Source organism: Coloeus monedula (assembly GCF_965178545.1).
Source record: "Coloeus monedula genome assembly, chromosome: W".
Taxonomy (NCBI): domain Eukaryota; kingdom Metazoa; phylum Chordata; class Aves; order Passeriformes; family Corvidae; genus Coloeus; species Coloeus monedula.
The window spans coordinates 26,254,934-26,275,556 of NC_138821.1; the positions used below are offsets into that span (position 1 = coordinate 26,254,934).

The following is a 20,623-nucleotide window of genomic DNA, read 5'->3' on the forward strand; positions in this document are numbered from 1 at the left end:
TAAACTGCTGTGGTTTGGAGTGCTTCTTTGGTGCTTTTGTGGGGCTATTATGGCCTTCTGTTTTAAGGCGCAATACTGTTAGGTTGCTCATAACACTAAGTGGAAGAAGTTTGCTGCTTTGCAGAGACAGGTGAATTGGCTGACCGCAGTTGTAATTCTCCTCATTTGCAATTCTAGGAGAGTTGCTAAAATACATCAGTCCTATTAGTAATTTCATCAAAGATTAGTAAAATTAACATCTCTTCTTGTGTCCAGTTGCATGCAATTTTACTATACCATGAATGCATGTGTTACATAGAGTGCAATTTTCTAATAGCAATATAGCTTTTCATTACTACATTTGGATGTCATTTACAGTAGTCCTTAGTAACTGAAAAAAAAAAAATCTAACTTCTGAAGCTTTCCTAATGTGATGATTGTGCTTATTTTAGTTCTGTGTACGAGAAATATGAGTTTTCTCATTTGATTAATTGTTGCAGTGGGGATACTGCAACATACATATATCAAACCAGGAGTCCCGTGGAAAGGAAATATATATGGACAGACAGATTCTTGATAGCTGTTTCAGAGAGATGTTTACTTCTCCAGCCGCATGGCCGGGGCTCTGCCGAGGAACTGTTACAGTCGCCGGACCAAGGGTCCTTCTGCCCGCGCAGGGAAACACAAACCAACCAATGGGGAACAAGGCTGAGCAGGGGCAGGGAAACCCCGTGTCTGTCCCCTCAGGGCCCCTCTCCCAGGGCTACATGGCAGGGGAGGGACCCCAACACCTCACCCGTTTTATTTTAATAAAAGGAGAATGAAAACAACTGGATAAACATAACAAGAACAGTTTCAAAACAAAACAAGCCACCCTCCTGAGTCTTTAAATGTCCAAACAGATTCTGTGGAACATCTTAGGGCTGACAGAAGGGAGACAGGACTCTCTGAGCATGCTTTGTGGGGAAACTGAGGCAGGAGAGGGTTTAATTTCTTCCCTCCCCCTTTTCATCCCCCACTCGGCATTGGAAAGGGATTTTTGGGGAAACAATTGGCAAAGGTATGGTTTTGTGAGGGAAACCATGGATGAAAAAACGGATTAGGAATACACTGGGGGTAATAGGACATAGGGTAAAAGGGAAAGATGTGATTAGGAAAGGGAGACTGTAGGGGGGGCTTACAATGGAGATATTGTCTAACATGACTACGATTTTTTGCATATATACTGCCTTTTACAGGAACACCATCAGGCCCAGTGACCTGCGATGCTCGTAACCCTTTTCTACCTTGTATAATTTTGAATTGCACCACCTCTCCATCTCCCAAGCTTGGGATGCATTTTTCAGGGTTATTCTTTTTAATAGCAGTTCTATGCACGAATATGTCTTGCTGGTTGTCACACCTTGTTATAAAACCATAATTTTGCTTAACATTATACCATTTTACTATCCCTAAGATCTTAGGTACTATGATCTTTTCCTTTTTCCGAGTGGCTGCTGTTTTCTGTCTCGCTGCGTCTTTGCTCTCTCTTTCGGTCGCTCCCGTGTTGGAATTGTCGGGGCTGCTGGTGCCTGCGCGCTCTTCCCGGGGTCGCGTTCGGGGCTGCGCGGGCCGGGCCGGGCCGCGCCGCTCAGTTCTCCGTGCGTCGCCTCCTCTGGTCGCAGCTTCGCTGCCGATGCCAGGCGCTGTACCCACGTCTCGGCCGGGCCCCCGAGCGACGACCCCCCCCGCGCCCTGCTCCAGCGCGCGTTTCGGCTGGGCACGGCTCCGTTCTACCGCCGCCAGCCGCCGCCCACGCACCGCCCCTCTCGGTCGGACGTTCACGGGGCTCGCTCCACCACGCGCTGCGCGGGACCGGGCGGGCACCGCCGGGTCCCACCGCGCCTCGCTCTGCTGCCGACACTGCGTCTCGCTTGGCTCCGCCCGCACGCGGGAATTGCCTCGCTGCTGCTCGCAGAGGGCTCGGTGCACGTGGCCTGGGTCGCACGGTCCCTGCGCCAGGCTTCCCTTCGCCAAGACACAGCTGACATTGCTCAACAGTCTCGGTAATTAAATAATATTCACGAAAATATTCTTCCATCGGCATATATTTTGACTCCAATATTAACTGTGTCCAAATGGTTTTCCAAAAGCCCTTGGTAAGAATTAAATCCCAAGAAACATAGAAAAAGTTCTTTTAACAACCATGCCAGGAAGTGTTTCAGTTCTTTTTGAGCTTGAATCAAGCTAAAATTTACAAATCGTTGTTCAAGAATCATTTTGAGATAAATGTCCATATGTGGCTCTGAAAGCCAAGAGTCTTCCCACGGTTCTTCCGTAGTTTAGATATGGAATAGCAAAGCAAAACCAAGAAGAGGAATCCAAAGTTTCCAGGGTTTACTCACACAAATCAGTCGCTTAGGGATCGGGGATCGTTCTGCTCACAAATCTCCACCATTATGTTACAGTGGGGATACTGCAACATGCATATACCAAACCAGGAGTCCCGTGGAAAGGAAATATATATGGACAGACAGATTCTTGATAGCTGTTTCAGAGAGATGTTTATTTCTCCAGCCGCATGGCCGGGGCTCTGCCGAGGAACTGTTTCAGTCACGGGACCGAGCGTCCCGGCCCGTGCAGGGGAACACATACCAACCAATGGGGAACAAGGCTGAGCAGGGGCAGGGAAACCCCGTGCCTCCCCCCCAGGGCCCCTCTCCCAGGGCTCCATGGCAGGGGAGGGACCCCAACAATTCATAATCAAACTTCATGAAAAGAGTAAGAGGAAAAAAGTCTACTTTCAAAGTAGGTGGGTAATTCTGTTTTCAGTGAGCTATATAAAGGTACTACAGTTATGCAGAGTTTCAAGATGCATTGCAATACTAGAGCATAGTATACTTAAAAATTGTGCATGTTGAGTCTCTGTAGGCATGTTTGAAATTCTCATTCTAAAGCCGACCCAGAGCAAGAATTTTCCTTGCTCCTGTTCCCCCAGATCACAAGCAGCCTGCCTCATTGGCTCATGTCAAAGCTCAACCAGGACATTGGCTTTTTACTCCTTGGAACTTTGGGCTGAGTTGGTGTTCCAGTTTGGCCAAATTTAGAAATATATCCTCTGAGGGAAGGCACAACCACCCCTCCCCCACCAGGTTCGGGAAAAAATAAATTTTCCTCGAAGGAAAGTGAAGAAGATAAAACTATTTATTTAACAAACACATGGGAAGGAAAATAATGTTAGATGGTAGAATGTTTCGCTGTAGAGGAAAAAACCTGGGAAAGTGTTAGAGTCCTCCCTTTGGTCTCCTCGGAGCTGGGGCTTGGGCCAGGGCCAGGCCCTCTGTGCCCGGTGGAAAGTCCTCCTGATGTGCTCTGATGTTACAGCAATCAAGCAGTCCAGTAAAAAAGGGAGAAAATCCGGAATTCCAGAGAAGGAAATACAAAGTCCAACTCTCAGTCTCTCTCCGGAGAATAAGAAACTGAAAACAACTGGCCAAAAACTGACTGGAAAGCAGCAAGCCGGGTGCTTCCTCGCTCCCCTGCCCCAGCTGGGGAAAAAAAACCTGCTATCTTTTTGTAACCTTGAACGAGCTGCAAACTGCTTTGAGAAAGTTTTGCTCAGTTTTTTTCCTTCCCTCTCTCAGGCTCAGTTTAGAGGCATAAAAAGGCACAAAAATTAATTTCTGGGCATAGGCAGCAATATGGGATACACATCATAAGGTCACCCCAAGACAGTTGGCCAGATGGAGCCCCTTGGGAGGGAGCTCTTCAGAGCCACTCCCCACTGCTGGGCTAATTGGCTGAAAAAGCTGAACTGGGAGGTGGATTTGAGGGTATTGCTCAGTAGGGCTGTATTCCCCTTCCTCCAAAGCAAAAAAACCCTAAAACCCTAACACCCAAAAACCAGTAAGGAAATACTTGAAGCTGTCCTACTATGACTGAAATATAAGGAGAGAAGGTGAGCGCCATCTCATTTTCTTGTGTGGTTATTTTTCAGAAAAGTATTTATGTGACAAGTAGGTTTGAGCTTCTCCAGTATGACAAAACCAGGTGTCTAATATTCGTTTGTAGAGAAAGAATTAGCCCTTATGGAATTGCAAAAGGCAGTTTTTGGAAGGATTGTGGCTGCAATAGAAGTGAAATGTCTTCTTGTGTCTGTTACACTGAGTAATGTAACTAGAGTGTGTTCTATCTGAAAGGGAAAAAACTGGCTTTGATTTTAGTTTGAAGTTCATGCAAAATTCAGGTTTCCTGCAAGTTGAGATCATTAACATGGAGGAGAACTTTCTCAGATTCCACAGAGAATAAACTGTCTCCTTGGATGGAATAACAGCCTGAAGGATCAAGAAGCAGACAATAAATTAGTTTTGTTTTTTCTTGTATTCAATGCAAGATGAAATACTTGTTTTATTGTTTTTCTAAGTCTTAATGACTTTGACTTAATATAGGAGACATGCAAGTACTACATAAGCTATGCCTTTTAAAACTTCAACTCCCACTATTGTTTAACCTAGTCTTGATGCTGCCTTAAATAGACCATGCTTCAATTAATGTCACTATTGTGAAACCAGTAATATCACAGGGGCACATGTGAAGGGAAAGGATGGATATACCCCTGTCTTCTGAAAGATCTGAAACATTGTGCAGCTGGTGAAATTGATAAAGAATCGTGTCCAAATTCCAGGAATAATAAAAAAAAATTGCCTTAAAAAATCTCAAAAATGGGACTAAAATTATGAGGAAATGAGCTTGTAGACTCTCTCTCAAATACCATTAATTATTTTCCTTGATCTTCTTTCCTTAGGTGCTTAACTTCTGTCCTCTTTATTCCAGAACGGCTCTTGCAAATGAAATTCCTCTAAGACAATACTTCTAGTAAAACTAGGAGAGATCAGATTTCTTTGTTTTCAAATTTAAGATGAATAAGTAGACTGATATGAAATATGTTGCATAAGGTTTGAGAATAAATTAGCCAGAAAGCACTTGTTACTTTTGGTAGCACCAGTGTGTTTATAGTATGTTCCAGACACTCAGGAAAGAAAAATTTCTCTTGAAGATGTTAGTCTGATAGCATGCTGTCTTTAAGGTTTACTTTGTATTTTATGCTTAGTTATTGCTGGGATAATGGGCTCAATATTTAATACTTGTTCCAGAGAACCACAGTAGAATGGAATAAATAGCAGACATGACTCAAGTTGTGACTTTAGAAGCTGCCAACTATGACACTGTTAACCAACTATAGAAACGTGTGCATCAGGAAGCAGAGATACTATGGAGGCAGAGATGAAATAAATCTCACCAGAGTTAGGCAGTTTATAGCTTTTCCAGTATTAATCTGTTGGGAATAACAGCATGTGTTCCCTGTGTTCCGTCAATCTAAAGAAACTCTTGTACCTCTCTGGGCAACAGTGAGTGCACCTTGAGTATTCAAAGCTGCAGTTTTAAGACCTAATCCAGAGAACATGGAAAGGGATAAAATAGTGGAAGTTTTCTGCTATGTATTGCACTGCTGCCTTGATGCTAATAGTTCACCTATAGTTGAGCTCAGAAAGGAATCTTAAAAAGCTCTCTGCAGTTACTTAGAGTCCCTGTATATTGGTGTGTTGTAGTGGAAATTGAAAATAGTACATGGGAATTAAAAAACAGATTTGGGCTGTGGTGTTGGGCCTCAGTAGAAGAGAGTGAGCGAAGGAAGAGTCAGTGAAAAGAATAAGTGATTGTGAAGCACACTTAAAATCCTTAAAAATCCTGTAAATGAGTACTCATTTTTTTGAGATGGTTGGTTGTAGACTACAAGGAAATCACAAAAACCATATTGCAAGGAAGAGGGGATATTACATATTTAGCATGTATGTAATTTGCAGCCAGCTTAGCAACGTGGAAATGTTTCTTGCATTGTTGGCAAAGATTGTCTTCAGGGTGTGTTTGGGGAAAAAGCATTTTATATATTTTTTTTTAATGAAGAAAGTGTACAAGGCAAAAAAACTAGAGGAATGTTTTTAGCAAGAGGCTAGTATCAACAGTGCCAGTGTATAAAAGGATGATTCTTTAGGAACAAAGATCAAAACCTATATTACTGTATCAATTTGAAGGCAAAAGTTACAGTTAATTAATTGAAATGGAATTTGCTGGTCAAAAATGAGCTGCAACAGTGACTCGTAAACCTATTACCATAAACATGGTGTCTGAGACTGGGTAGATATTTAGAACCCAACACAGGTGTAGGGCTCCTCATTTTTATTTGAGCTGCTGCTAGGTATTTAGCATCAGATATGCACTTTGCCTTCTATGGCCAAATTCCTCATGAGGTGTAGATTTCTTTGTACTTTTTATTTAAATTATAATGTTGAGAGCTTTAGGATAATATGACCCAAAAGATAAATGAGAAGATAACCATAGACTGATACAATTTTTCTGTGGTCTTTAGGTCAGTCCTTAGCCAATGTCTTTGAGCATTTGTAATTTAATTGAAGTAGTAAAGCTTTCAGGCTTGGCATCTCTCCAGAGGAGCATCCCAAACTGTATGGGCTGTGTTCAGATACTTTCCTTGTGACAAAAGGCTGATGATAGCCCTCCATTTGAGGGAGGGATGTGATTCAAATGTACAGAATCATGAAGCTTGCAGGCAAGATGAATACAGTTTTTCAGCAAAGCTTGCAGTGGTAGTGTTGTCCACAAAAATCAGATTTGTTACCTGATGTGCAACAAGCCAATAATTACTCAGGGGAGGCATTGATTATTTATTTCAGAGTTGCACAAGCCTGGGTGCTCAGTGGTATTCCAAAAATCAAGCACACCAACTATTAAAACTTTTTACTTTTTATATTTTATATTATTTTTTATTTTTATATTTTATTATTTAAACATTTTAGCAAACAAAGGAATTAGTGTTCATTGGCTACAAGTTACATAGTTCTCTTATTAATTAATATTCTGTCTTCTATTGGATAATGATTCCCTTGCTTCTAATGCTAATTATTCTTCATGCTCAGTCTTTCTCTTCTTTTGAGTCAGTGGGTTTCTTGGGTCAGTGGTTCATGAGTCTGTAGTTGTGATCTCCCTGTGCTGGAATTACCTTTTACCCAGCCGGAGCTGATTCAGGAGTTGCTGAGTTGGCTTTATTAGTTTTTCCCTTATCTTGGGAGGTCTGCCAAATGTCCTTGTGGCCCATAAATTCTGCATTCTTTGTGTCCACTATCAGTGGTACATCCTTCTTCCCAAGCTTTGTTAACCTCCCCCTAGGTCTGAGATCATTGAAACATGTCGAGCCCTAAACCTTAACAAGGCAATTCTACCAAGAAGTAGTTTGTCTTTCTAACACCCAGACATCACTTAGAGCTTGTTAGCTGCTCTCTGTTTCATGGATTAAATCTCCCTTCTTGTTGGTTAGGCTTGAAAGTATATAAAGATCAAAGAACATTCCTTCTTAAGAAAATTTTACATATTCCACATTTTGCAGCAATAGAACAAGAGACACTTTTTGAAACTAAGAAGATGATAAAGAAAATAGCTAAAAGTAGTTCTTTAAACAGTGAGCAGTTAAATTCTGGTGCAGTCTGCCATGAGGTTGTAGAGGCAAGTTCAAAAAGTGGTTAGATTAATTTTTGGGCAGGAGGTCCATAAATGGCTGCTAAAGGGAATGGGTAGGCATGTAGCCTTTATTTACTGCTGTAACAGTTTGAGATGCTGAAGAATTATGAGAACAGGCTCAGAAAAGAGCCAGGTTCTTGTGCTTTCCTTGAGTAGCATGTCCTTTTCCCACCTTTGGAGATGGAGCGCTAGGCTGTATGTACCACTCCTGGCAGAATAGGGTATTTCTTATTAATTTCTTTATTGCTACTTTTTCCTTGCATAATTTGCATTTATCTAAATTGCTCATAATTCAACCTAACCATGCCTTGCACTTTGCACTGTCTCTTCTAGGCTTGGAGCAGAGTGCTGCTCTCCTGTGAGTAGCCATCACAATGGCTGAAGTATTAAGAGGAATGAAGTTCTGTCCTACTTGTGTCATATTTTCTCTGCTTACCCTTTGAAAGATACAGGGCCACTACTGGAATAACTTAATGAAATTCTTATTGATACTCCTGGCAAATCCCTGACATGGCAAAACAATAGCTAGAAGGAAGAAGCTAGTTTAAACCTCCCAGACTTAGTCTGCAGCTGTGGTGTATGTTGTGGGGTTTTTTTGTTGTGTCTTTTTTTTTAAACAGATGCTAAGCTGTAATAGTCATTATAATAAAGGGCTCTTTAAGTGTATCCCTTTGTGGTTTATATTTTTTTTAAAGCTACTTTTCACTGGGGTAGCAGATCAAACGCTGACAGCTTCTAGAGAAGCTGGATGAGCACATGTCTGTAAGGGAAATGGTTAAAACAAAGTATAGTATCTGGAAATTTCCAATTAGTTAGGTCTGAGCTTAGTCTTTTGGAAGTGGGAAAATAATGATTTATATTTTTTTCCCCTCTGAGTATGTCAAAATAGTGTGAGAGTTCAAATATACAGAAAAACTGAAATGTATGTGGCTTCTAAATTCTTTCCTGCTGCAAGACTTAAATTACTCAAATGTGCATTTAAAGCAGAAAGGCAAATCTTGGTTTAAAAAAAAAGAACACCAAGGAATACAGAAAATGATACATAGATCAGTCTTAAGGGAGAGAATACTGCAAAATTGGACACCTCATCACAAGGAGTATTGTAAAGCTGAAAAATTGGATAAAAGCATTGAGAATGTTTAGAGGGCCTGGAAGAATAGGCAATTTACCTTGGTGGTAAATGAGACCGTACTGAAGTGTGTGTTTTATAAGGCTGACAATCAAAGGAGTATTCTGGGGCAATGAAAGGTGTCAAATTTGAAGCTAAACAGAAATACATATATTATATCTCAGTGAACTCCATAGATGGGGAGAAGAATTGGTGTGTGGATAAGCAGTGATAGTGGTACTTGGTTGCCCACACCTTTCAACACTGAATTTAATGTTCAAGTATTATACCATCAATTGCTAGTATTTAAAATGGGATCCTTAAAGCAAAAGAGGTTATCTTCTTTGATTTGGTCTTTTTCAATTTCTTGCATATGCCTCTGAAGCATCTAATGTTGGCCTTGGTCAAATATTGAAGTCTTTTTATAACATTCAGAGTTACTGCTATTCCCTGTTTCAGAAACCTAGTGTGAGAGTTTGTTAAAACAGTAGAGGCCATGCAAGCCTCCTGTTTCATCTCTGGAGTTACTCAGTAACAGTTCAGAACATGTGAAAAAGGGAGTGTAAGACTACCTATTTGGCTTTGCCACCAAAATAAATTATCTAAGTTAATAGTCCATGCCCAGATTTGCATTTCCAGCAAAGCAGTCAGTGCTAAAATGGCTGCTGAAGGCTGGGACTGGAGTCCTCCATACATACTTCTGTAACTCCCCTGACATCAGCTGGAGTACTTACAGTACTCTGTGTGAGCTGCTGCAACTTGTTAACCTGAAAGAAAACAAACTCAGCAAAAAAAAAACCCAACAAAAACCACCCCTAAATGGACCAGTTTTTACTTGGTTATCTAGCTGAGTCTTTGTGGAAAGGTATTAGCACAGATGCAGAGGTGGTAGTGGTGCCACAGGGAAGAAAGGGAGGGCTGTGCTTCCTGTGGCAGGAAGCTGTTGGGTTGGCTTGTCTCCCTATGAAACTGTACCCTGAGTGTCCTAGTCAGTGTTTAATTTGAAAATTTCTATGATTCTCTTATTTAGGATAGATTATTTTGAATGGCTTGCATAAAGTTCCCAGTGTTAATCTTGAGTCCCTGTTAATTGGAACCTCTGTCTCCCAGATCCAAGAAAACTACATTTCTTGCTTCACCTGTGTTTTGAGGTGCTCTCAGAAGCTGGTTTATGGAGGTATAATTTAGTTGAAACTGAAATGTCATGCCTACTGAATGTTCTGTTTTGTGGAAGTTGAAAAGTTATGATTTAAAGTTACTTGTAGAATATAATCTAGTGTCTGTTGACAGTTCTCAGTGAAACTGCAAAGGTGTGACAAGGCATAAATTAGCCATAAATACTGTAGCCTGAAGTATCCCAAATCAACCATGCTGTTTTGCAGGTGGGAAACTTCATTAAGATTAAATTGGTGTGTTTTGGATAGAAGTGAGGAGTGTATCTGTACAGGATGTAGAGGCATGTAAGCTGCCTTGAAAGCTCAAATTGAGTAGACTGAACCTAGTCTTAAGTTTTAGCTAAACCAAGGTTTTTTCAGCTGACCGAACTAACTTATACAGCTTGGAAATACGGGAACTTTCTGGAATTTGTTGCCTGGAAATAAGATTGTTTTTGACTTCAATGCCATACTTCTATCCATAAGACCATTATGTACTTGAGCAATTTCTAACAGCTGTCTGCCTGAAATAATGTGGTTGGTTTGGGGCTTATATTTTAATACATAAAACTAGTCTAATAGAAGCTCCAAAACCAAGATTTTTTTTCTAAATGGCTATCATTTTTCTTTTAAATGATTTGAAGTGCAAGTTGTAGTGAATGTTAAACATAGCCCAACTTTCAGCATCTCTTCTAATATTTCATTTCATATAAACATCCTGACCAGGTAGTTGATACTGAAAGGCGATCAAAACTGAAAATGGACAGTTCTACTACCCATGTATCTGCAAAGTAAGATTTTAACTATCCTTTAATAAATTTTGAAAGACTTGATGATTTTGAGCACTGCCAGTTGAGAAGATTAATTATCTGTATGCCATTGAACTCTAGCTTGAAAGATGGGAATAAGCTTATTACCAGATTTATACGTGAATTTCAAATTGATGTCCCCAGTGGAACAAAAATTGGTAGTTATTTAAAGCATGACAAACAAGGAGAAAAGGCTTGTGAAATGGCTGGCTGTTGGAAGACTTCTGTCAAGCTGTCATGACTAAATGACATTTCAAACACAGTTTTGCTTGCTAAATTAATTTGGAGATGGGCAGAATGTACATATATCTGTATACAATTTGTCAATCACTTGTGGAAAATTTTAATAAATTAATAGACCCAGCCAGCCTAGGTGCAAAGCTAGACTAAAGTTAACTTTTTTTTTTGTTTGTTTGTTTTTTTTTTTGTTTTGTTTTGTTTTTGTTTTTGTTTTTTCTGGAGTTGATTTAGCCAGGAAAGACTTGAGGAAAAATTAAATGTCCAATCCAACAGTAACCTTAGTCTGTGCTAACTGTCGAAGAGTCTGCTGCAAACTTGCCTTTGAATTTTATTGGTGAAGTACCTAACCTTTATGCAGACTTATCTGACTTATTTTAGGATGCAGTGCCCTATGGCATTTGGTAATAAAAAGTCCAAAGCAAGGTATTTGTTTCATGTGAAACCTCAGTGCTAATGTGTCTGTTTTGGTTTGTGTTTTTAGGGATCAGACGGGAATCTCTAATTTATTGCTTGCTGAGTGTTCTGTCTGGTGAAAGTCATGTCATCCATACTGCCATTCACTCCACCAGTTGTGAAGAGACTTCTGGGATGGAAAAAATCTGCTGGTGGCTCTGGAGGAGCTGCTGGTAGTGAGCAGAATGGTCAGGATGAAAAGTGGTGTGAAAAAGCAGTGAAAAGCTTGGTCAAGAAGCTAAAGAAAACAGGACAGCTGGATGAGCTTGAGAAGGCAATTACCACTCAGAATTGCAGTACAAAATGTGTGACGATTCCAAGGTAAGTGCTGTTGTGTTTGAAATTGTTACAACTACTTAGGAAATAAGTAAATGGATGTTTAGGCTATCTGAACAAATGACTAAAAAATCAGTTGCATGCTTTGATTCTTTACAAATTCTTTAAAACCTATATTGGTTTTTATATAGTGCTTGCTTATAACTGGATTACATGCTTTGTAAAGTTACAATTTCTAATAATATCTTTGTTTCAATTTTAATTGCTACTTATATTCAAATTCAGTGTATTCTGGTCATGCCTAGCACAGTTCTTAGTTTGTAGCACTGCCTTATGGTTTTATTTAATAACCCTGTCTATAATCAGAGTGGCATACTTGAACTTTCACTTTAAACATAAGACTAGTTTTTCCTTGGTCAACACTTCAGTCATCTATTTATTCTCTGTTGTATCTGGTAGTTTCAGTTAAATTGTACAAGCTGTATCCATTCTCCTTTTTGAAGTTTTGTCTTTGGAGGCAGACTGTCTGAAGACCATTTTAATTATTTGTTATTGGTTAATGTAAATGCTTTTTTATTTAATAACTTGGAGTATTTCTATAACTGCTCTTCCACTCCTGATATGTATATGCATTTAGGTAAATAACTTGCATTCTACCCCTTTGTCTTTCTCAACTTAATTCATGGCAACTGCTGTGCGAGGGGCAAGGGTTATGTTTGTAAGTATAATGCGGTCTGTTTTCCATTCATGTTGTACAGAAATACCACTAAGATGCCTGTGCAAGCTAATTATGTGCAACACAAGTATCAAATCACTTCACAGGTGTGTTTTCCTATGAAAAAGAGGATCTGGTGACATGGGAATATTTTGGGCATTTAGTGCCTTGACACTTAAAATAATTTCTAGGGGAGAGAAACTGCATCTGGTTTATGACCCTAATTTCTGTATTAGCACATTCATCCCAACTACTTTTAAACTTTGTATTAATCATAGCACAAACTAGATTTGACTGGTGTCACTAATGATTTCCATATATCAATTGTGTTATAGCTCTTATAATGGTTCTAGTGTTTTCTTTTAGATTTGATACAGCTGTTTGGGAAAATCATGAGTATGCTCTGAATAAATGACTACTTTAATTGTGTTTTCTCTTGTCTATCCACCTTTTGTTTCTAATGCTGCCCTCTGCTTGTATTTTCTTCCCTAGAGCAGTTCCAAAATTCTCTGGGTTTCCCTTCTGCTTTCTTCCTTTTGCTGGCTGGAAAACAATCGGAAATAAAATATTAGCTCTTTCTTGTCTTGGTGTATATCAGTAGACTAAGATTGGAACCTGTAGGGGTATGTATTTCTTGACTTGACATAAGATGACTATGTATTTAGCAAGTCTTTACCATGATAAAGACAAAATGCTTTAATTGTGAGGTGTTTCATGACAAAAGCTATATATCCCATATAGAGATTCACTTGATATAAAATGTGTATCTATCTTCTAGAGCTCTCCTGCAAGGGTACTGGGGCAGTAAATATTGGTATTTCAGAAGAATAGTTGTCTAATTTTTCTAGAGGATACAAACAGTATGCTAATATACCATTGTTTTCCTAGTCTACTTTGGGTATGTCCTTCTGCTTGCATGACCTTTTGTGTGACATGCTAAATAATACTTTAAAACAGAATAAAAAGCTCTATGATAGCTCTGTATAGCCTCCATGTTGTGACCAGCAATTCTTGCTGTGCTGTGATATACTGTTCTCCTCTATCCTCCAGTAAGCTGTAAAAAGTACTGGACCTAGGTTTTACTTTTCTTAACTACTTTAGGAGTAAGCTGGTAGCTAGAGAACTCTTGAAGTGATGTTGGCAACTGTACAAGGCTTAATTTTAAACTAAGAAATGGCTTTGGTATTAAGGGGTGAGATTATATCAGGGTTGCCAGAATTCTTGAGTTTCATAGTTAGGTTTTGGACTGTTGATATTATTTCACTTTGATAGCAGGAGTCTGGGTTCCCAAGAAATAACAAATGTCAACTCAGTACTGTAATGACTTCTGGAGATTCTTATTCTTGGATTTAGTAAGTTAACGACACTGCTGCTTGAGACCTATTTAATGAATGTCTTAAAGATCTGCAGATCAGCCGGGATAAATAATAAAATGCTGAATTTGGAACTTTTTTCCTTCCTAGTCAACAGGAAGTTTGAGGTGCTAAGATGCTGAAAGGTAGTTCTGATGTGGCAGCTGGACTAACTTTCCAAACCTTGTTTTGCTTAGGGAGGGTTTTTCTGTTTGGTTTTGTGTGGGTTTTTAAAACTTCCTTTAGATTTACTTACTAATACTTAGTGTAGGTATTGACAAATGTTGTGGGATGTTTCTGTTTGCCACTGTTGCATTATTTCCTCAACAGAAATTTCATTTGTGGTTTCACAAATTTCTGGTCCCCTTGGAGATTTCCAGAGAGTTTTAACAGTACTTAACTCTAGTATACTTTTTCATCATTGAAACCTAAAGCAACTAAACACCTACAAGCTTTTCTCAAAACTGAGAGCAGCTTGGACAAAAGTTGTATTAAATTGCTTCTTCAGAAATCTGCATATTATATATTACTGTATGTCACTGATAATCCTGTTGAATTAGGATTGCTCTGTTTTTATGCTGTTTGTCAAGATGACTACATATTAAGTGAGGCTGTTACTGCATGTGCTATGCAAAAGCTGCTCATGTGGTAATTAACAGAACTTCTTATGCAGACTAATAGAGTTTCTGAGAAAGCAGAAGCAAACAGATGGAGTGGGTGTTGACATTGCACAGCAGGGATGCTTAGCTCTTCATAAGTGGGTCAGTAATCTAGAGCAGAGGCTAAATAAGTACAGAGGTCCTTTTGACACTAGCCCTCTAAGTAATCTGTAGTTATCTTGCTGAATCCTCCCAGCAAGCCAGTGGGATTTTAATCACATAATCCCTGAGTATCTGGAAACTAAGTGTTGGCATGGGAGTTCACCATTTATATGAGTCTTCTAATAGAGCAGTTTCTTCCCTATTATCATGGATTATTCTGTTGAAATAGAGTCACAGAATCGTAGAATGGTTTGAGTTGGAAGGGACCTTAAAGATCATCTAGTTTGAACCTCCCTGTCATGGGCAGGGATACCTTCCACTAACTCTAAACAAGGTTGCTCAGAGCCCTGTCCATAAATACTTTGTAATTAGTGGTAGCTAAAATCCAAGCCTTTAACAAACCAAACCATGCCACATAATGAATAGTCAAATGGCATATTCATAGTCTATCTTTGTTATTTAAAAAGGTCTTTCAGTGGTGACAGTACAGAATATTGGAACCCAAAGCAGGGAAACAAATAACTAGTTTCATAATCTCACTATTTTGGTGTGATCAGCTGTGTGGCTTTTCTGTCTTTAAAAGATTATAGATATGCTTTGTGTCTTCTTGCTTCTTTTAAATAAGACTTGCCAAATGCAGTTGCTTTTGTAAAATGCCTGATAATGTACAACTAATAAGTGTTTAGTTGGGGCAGGTTTGAGATAATGTTGGCCTGGAATGTTATAGCTCCTATGTTTTTAAAACTGAAAAAAAGCTAGTGGAAGGGAAGCATTGAGTTTAGACTCCTTTGTGTTATCCTGTGCTCCTCTAGAGCATACATGTCTGAAACCTAGTGCAGAACTGACTGTGTCCTTCCTGAGCTGTAATTGGGTACATCCATATCACAGGCTGAGTTCTGCTTCCATGCGAACATTTGTATAATGTGATGACTGTATTAGGGATTTATTTTATATGAAGTATTACTACTAAAACTGCAGAATCTGATGAAAGTTCATCAAACATGTGAAAGCAAGACCATTTTACACGGTATCGTGGTTTGACACTGGTTAAAATGCCAGGCACCCACAAAAACCATTCACTCACTCTCTTCTGCTACAGCTGGGCAGAGGAGGGGGAAAAAAAAAATGAAGGGTTCATGAGTTGAGATAAGGACTGGGAGAAAACACTTTAAGGGCAAAACAGGCTAAAATTTAAAGGTATAAAGTAAATTTATTATTAACAGTCAGAAGAGGATAATGAGTAAAATAAGCTTTTAAAAACACCTTTTTCCTCCCAGCCCCTCCCTCCTTCCCACCGACAGCACAGGGAGACAGGGTGGAGGGGGGGGGGGGGTTGGTCAGTTCCTCACTTGATATCTTTTTTTGTTCGCTTAGGGAGAGGAGTCTTTCCTCTGCTATGCTATGGGGTCCTTCCCATGGGAGACAGTTCTCTGTGAACTTCTCCAGCGTTGTTCTAATTTCACGAGCAGCAGTCCTGCCAAAACTGCTGTAACGTGAGTCCCTCCCAGGGGCAGTCTTCCCAAAACTGTTATGGCGTGGGTCACTACTCCACGAGGTGCAGTCTTTTAAGGATAGGCTTCTCTAGTGTAGTGGGTTGAACCTGAGTTGATGGACAGACTTTTAGACCAATAACGCTTCTCGCATTTTACATATTTAAACTGCGCGTCAAGGCGGGGATTTCCTTTTGTTCCAGCTCGCCTGCCGGAAGGTGGGAAGGCCTCCGAGCCACCGGGCCCTGCTGGGCCGGGCCGGGGCTTCTTCCCCTTCCCCTTTTCCCAATGCCGCGGCACGGACCCCAGGTCACTGGGGATGGGGGGGGGGGGAAACTATCCCAGAGCCGCAGGCAACTAAAACCAGCCATGGACTGCCACACAGCTAAACCCATCCGGCGCGGCTTCTTGGCACCGGTGGGTCCCTCTCCTCTCCACGCGGAGCCAGCGGGAGCTGGCGTAGCCTCCTTTCTGCAGCCAGCACACTTTGCGCTAAACTGAAGAAGACACCATGCAGCCAACAACATAAAGGGAGCGAGGCTTTCTCCACCGTAAAGGCTGAACAAGAACACTCTTCAACATGGTGGCTTCAAAGTCAGAGAGAAAGACAAAGTGAGTCATGTGAGACAAAGCTGAAAATGGCGACAGGAAAAAAGAGGGCGGCGCCACGTTTTTTGCGCATAGCTTAAAAATACTTCTCGCAGGCCGTGGTAAGAAACTAATATCACAAACTGTAAACCTCTTTAATCCATTTTTTTTAAAGTACATGGGAGATGAGGAATTCATGTGCGGTTTATAAAGATGTGAAGAGTGCCTATGCCAGGCTATATAGAAGCAGTGAAAGGCTTTTAGAGGCTTGTGAAGAAGAAAGCCTTTGTGTTCAGGCTCAAAATAACTCATCCTTAAAAAGATTAATAACCCCATGTGATGGCCCATGTCTGGCAGTGTGAAGGAACTGTGAGATTTTTCATGGGAGAGATGTTTTTTCACTGCAGCAGATTTCCAGGTGAGTCTGTTGCTGGTGGCAGTTTGGAAACCACGTGAAGCAGAAGAAACCCTTTTTTCCTTAAGCATAAGAGAGAGACTTTTCAAGAACTAAAACACTGACCAAAATCCCATGTTCTGTTTTCCTTTGTGCGAGTTGGGTAAAAGGAGGGGAGTGCTGGAAGAGAGGGGAGGTCTGCTTTAATTTATTGTTATTTCTTTTTACTTTTAATTCTGTTAGTAATTAACTTTTTCTTTGTACAGCAACTATTTAAGTTTAAACCTGTTTTACCTCTCAGCTCTCCAGTTTTCCTCAATATTTTATTTTCCCCTTATGAAAAATAACAGATTTCATGTGCTTGACGCTTAGCTTCGTCAAACCACGACATCTAGTTTGGAAGCAAGGGCTTTCTCTCCCTGTCTCTGGAAGCCAAGGCCCTCTCTCTCTGTTTGGGTCTCCCACTGGATTACAGCTTTTTCTGGACTCCACTCGCTCCGGCATGGGCACCATTCCCACAGGCTGCGAGTGGATTTCTGCATCCCCCATGGATTCAATAGATTACAGGGGGACAGTTTGTTTCACCATGGTCCTCACCACAGCTTGCAGAGGAATCTCTGCTCCGATGCTTGGAGCACCTTCTCCCCCTCTTTCTTTCCACTGACTTTGGTGCCGCCATGTTGTTCCCCACATGTTCTCACTTCCTTTTTCTCCAACTAGAAGAAAAACTGCTGCTCATAGGTACTATTGCCAACAAATTCCACTAATTCAAAGATTTCTGCAGGATCTCGCAGCGCCGAGAGGTTTATTTTGTCTAGGTTCTGCATCGGGGAATCGCTCGCCATGTTTTCATGGCCAGCTTGGCAGCCCTGCCGCCACTGCATGGGCAGCAGTGGCTGCTGCAGCGCTGGCACTGTTTAACACTTCTCTTCATGCGGGGCGCCAGGAAGGAGAAGCCGCCGCCACCACCCCTGCCTTCCTGCCTGCAGTGCAGCATGGCTAGGGGTGGCCAGGCAGGCAAGGCTCGCCATGGGCTGTGCCCAGATGGTGGTGGCTACGGCGGCCGCATCGCTGCGCACAGCGTTGGGATGGCTTCCGGTGGCAGTGTCTTGCCACCCCTGGGAAAAAACTGCATGTGCTGTTTTGATTTTCTTCTTAAATATGTCATCACAGAGGGGTTACTAACCTCTCTAATTGGGCCAGCAGCATGTCCATCTTCAAAGCCATCAGAGGTTGGCTCTGTCGGACATGGTGGAAGCTTCTAGCAGCTTCTCACAGAAGCTACTTCTGTGGCCTTCCCCCTGCTACCAAAAATTCAGGCCATGCCAAATTAACACACATGGTCAAAATTCTCTAAAGAAATTATTAATTTCTCTAGTATACTAATGTTATTCCTTTGTTTGCTTGTCCTGCAGCCCTTTTTTTTCATTCCCTGCAGTGAGTTGGCACTAAGGATAAGCAGCCTAGGCATAGCTTATGGTACATGTTAAAATTGTTTTCTGAAGGCTCACTCTCTTTATTAGTTAATATGAGCCTCCATACATGGAACTTTAGTGCTGATCACAGTGTCTACAAAGGAGTTAACAGCAGAAGTAAACTAGGCAAAGATGGGATAACTGGCTTGGAACTGCTGTTTCAGAATAAAAAAATCTTTTAAAATTATGACATTTTGAGGCCTTTTCTTCTCATAACTGAATGAAAAATAATTTCTAATTTAGGTGTAAAGAGCACAGTTTTTCTTGAATATAACCTGTGCTACTTGTTAGCATGTTTTCTTTAATTCCTTGGGAATATTTGTCAGGAAAGTGATCCACATAGCTGCATGCAATAACCTAGTTTTAGGGATGCTTTTGATCACCAGTAGGGCAGAGTTTTCAAGCTAATGTGGCTTTTAGAATAGTTTGTTTTCAAGCTTTAGCATCTTTCCCCAAAATAGGTTGCTTCAGAGTATAGCAATACAGGTTAAAGCCATAGGAAATGTGTGGTTTCAACAGTTACACTGAGGGGAAGGGAAAGTTCCTCTGGAGACTGTTTTAGGAGAGTTCCCAACATCTGCTGCTAAGGTATGAGTGCGTTAACGGGACAACAGCAGGCAGTTGGATTGACACGGTAGATCCTAAAATAACATTGCTATCCAGACAGAGGTGAAGTCTATTTTCCCAGAAGCAGAACTTGGCACTGTCTGCTAGTTTGTAGCAGAGCTGGGATAATTCACTATTCAAGTTGGAGATGGACATTGATTCTTAATCATAGCTCACAAGTAGAGAGTTGCTATGTATAAAGAACATTCTCATGGCATATGCCATATCTCAGTCTGCATGCATTCACTTAGCTATAAATTGGTTCTATGAATTTTTGAAGACTATAGTTGAACATCTTAAGCTTTCTAAAATAAGTATAGTTATTTAAACAGTGCATCAGAATATACTATTTTTATTGCTGAGGTTACACGAAGAATGTGCTTGTAAATTGTTAGTTTATAAACTGACTCCCTTTTCTTATGACAGGATTATTGAGGATGAAGCAGAGCCCCCTCTGATTTTTCTCTTGTTGGAATTTCAATTAAAATAATGCTTTAGAAGAAATCCAGAGAGATCTTTCCTGGAAATGTGGCAAGAGATAGTTGATATTTTGGGGAGTGTTGGCCAAAATTAGCTTCAAAATCCCCTTATCCTCCTTATGATAGCTGGTGCTGTGAAGACTTTGGATGTGTTAACTGGAAAGGCATAGCAGGAGGATCAAATTGCCCTTCTTTTTCTCAGTTCTGTAATTATGGTGGGAGTTGAATGTTGTCTCTACGTTCTTTGTAAACGACTAAAGCAAGTTCTTGGTGGTAAGTGTGTTGCACCAGGCTCTGGCCTCCACAGGGCAGTAAGGACAGAGTGATGGTGTGCTTTGCAGTAGCTTCCTGTTGTGTGTGACATTTCTTCATCTTGGAGTTGGCCCCATGTGTATGTACTCCTCCGGCAGCTTACTGTGTAACTTCCTGACTTCCTCTTAGTAAATGGTGTTGTGCAGCCGAAATTTCCAGCCTAGGAAACAGCCAGGCAGCTGCTTGTCTGGTGAATAGAGTCCACCTGCATTGCCTGAACATAAAATGTAAGATGATCCTGTGAGAGAAGCAGTCTGTTGTTTCTGAAAGTGGTGAGTGTGAAGCAGCTGACTTTAGGAGTGTTTTTCTGACATTTTGTAGTGTCTTTTAATCTGTATTGAGCGTTTCTTTCAATAATTTTACAATGACCGCTTTCAACTGGTCCATGTTCTGTAGTGCTGTATTGTGCAGTCTGGATTAGTGTGTAGAGAGAACAAGAGTGCTCTGAGAGATTCTACTAATTTCCTTGGAGCCTTTCACAGAGCTGGGGTGGCAGAAGCTGGCACCTGGTTTTCCAAGACAATCTTGAACCCAAAGATAAATGGTTCCAGCTCTTCATAGTTCCTAAATTTTCAGGATGATGTGGTTATAGACACAAGGATGCTGGCCCTAATTACATATGTGTAAAATGACATGTTCAAACTCTAGGTTGCAGAACACTTTTAGATGCTGTATGGACATAAAATGGGAAATAAAAATTCTTGTCGGGTTTGACTTCAAGTCTCTATGAAACTTAATTCCTAAGCTTGATGTTAGCAATCAATAAGACAGTGTTGTGAGATTTCCTGCATCTGTTTACAAACTACTCTTATGCATTTCTTTTAGCTAAAAAACTATCTTAAAAATCAATTTAGTTCATGTTT

The 20,623-nt window shown here is 40.6% G+C and overlaps 1 protein-coding gene across 5 annotated transcripts in view; it reads left to right on the plus strand.

Moving 5' to 3' along the window:
• LOC309584611 (mothers against decapentaplegic homolog 2-like) overlaps positions 1–20,623 on the plus strand; it is a 104,713-nt gene that overhangs the window by 3,312 nt on the left and 80,778 nt on the right. For all 5 annotated transcript variants that reach the window (XM_082300726.1, XM_082300729.1, XM_082300727.1 and 2 more), the window contains exon 2: positions 11,341–11,633. In XM_082300726.1, the coding sequence (XP_082156852.1) occupies positions 11,398–11,633 (236 nt within the window). In that variant the 5' untranslated portion in view covers positions 11,341–11,397. The remainder of the gene's footprint in view (positions 1–11,340; positions 11,634–20,623) is intronic.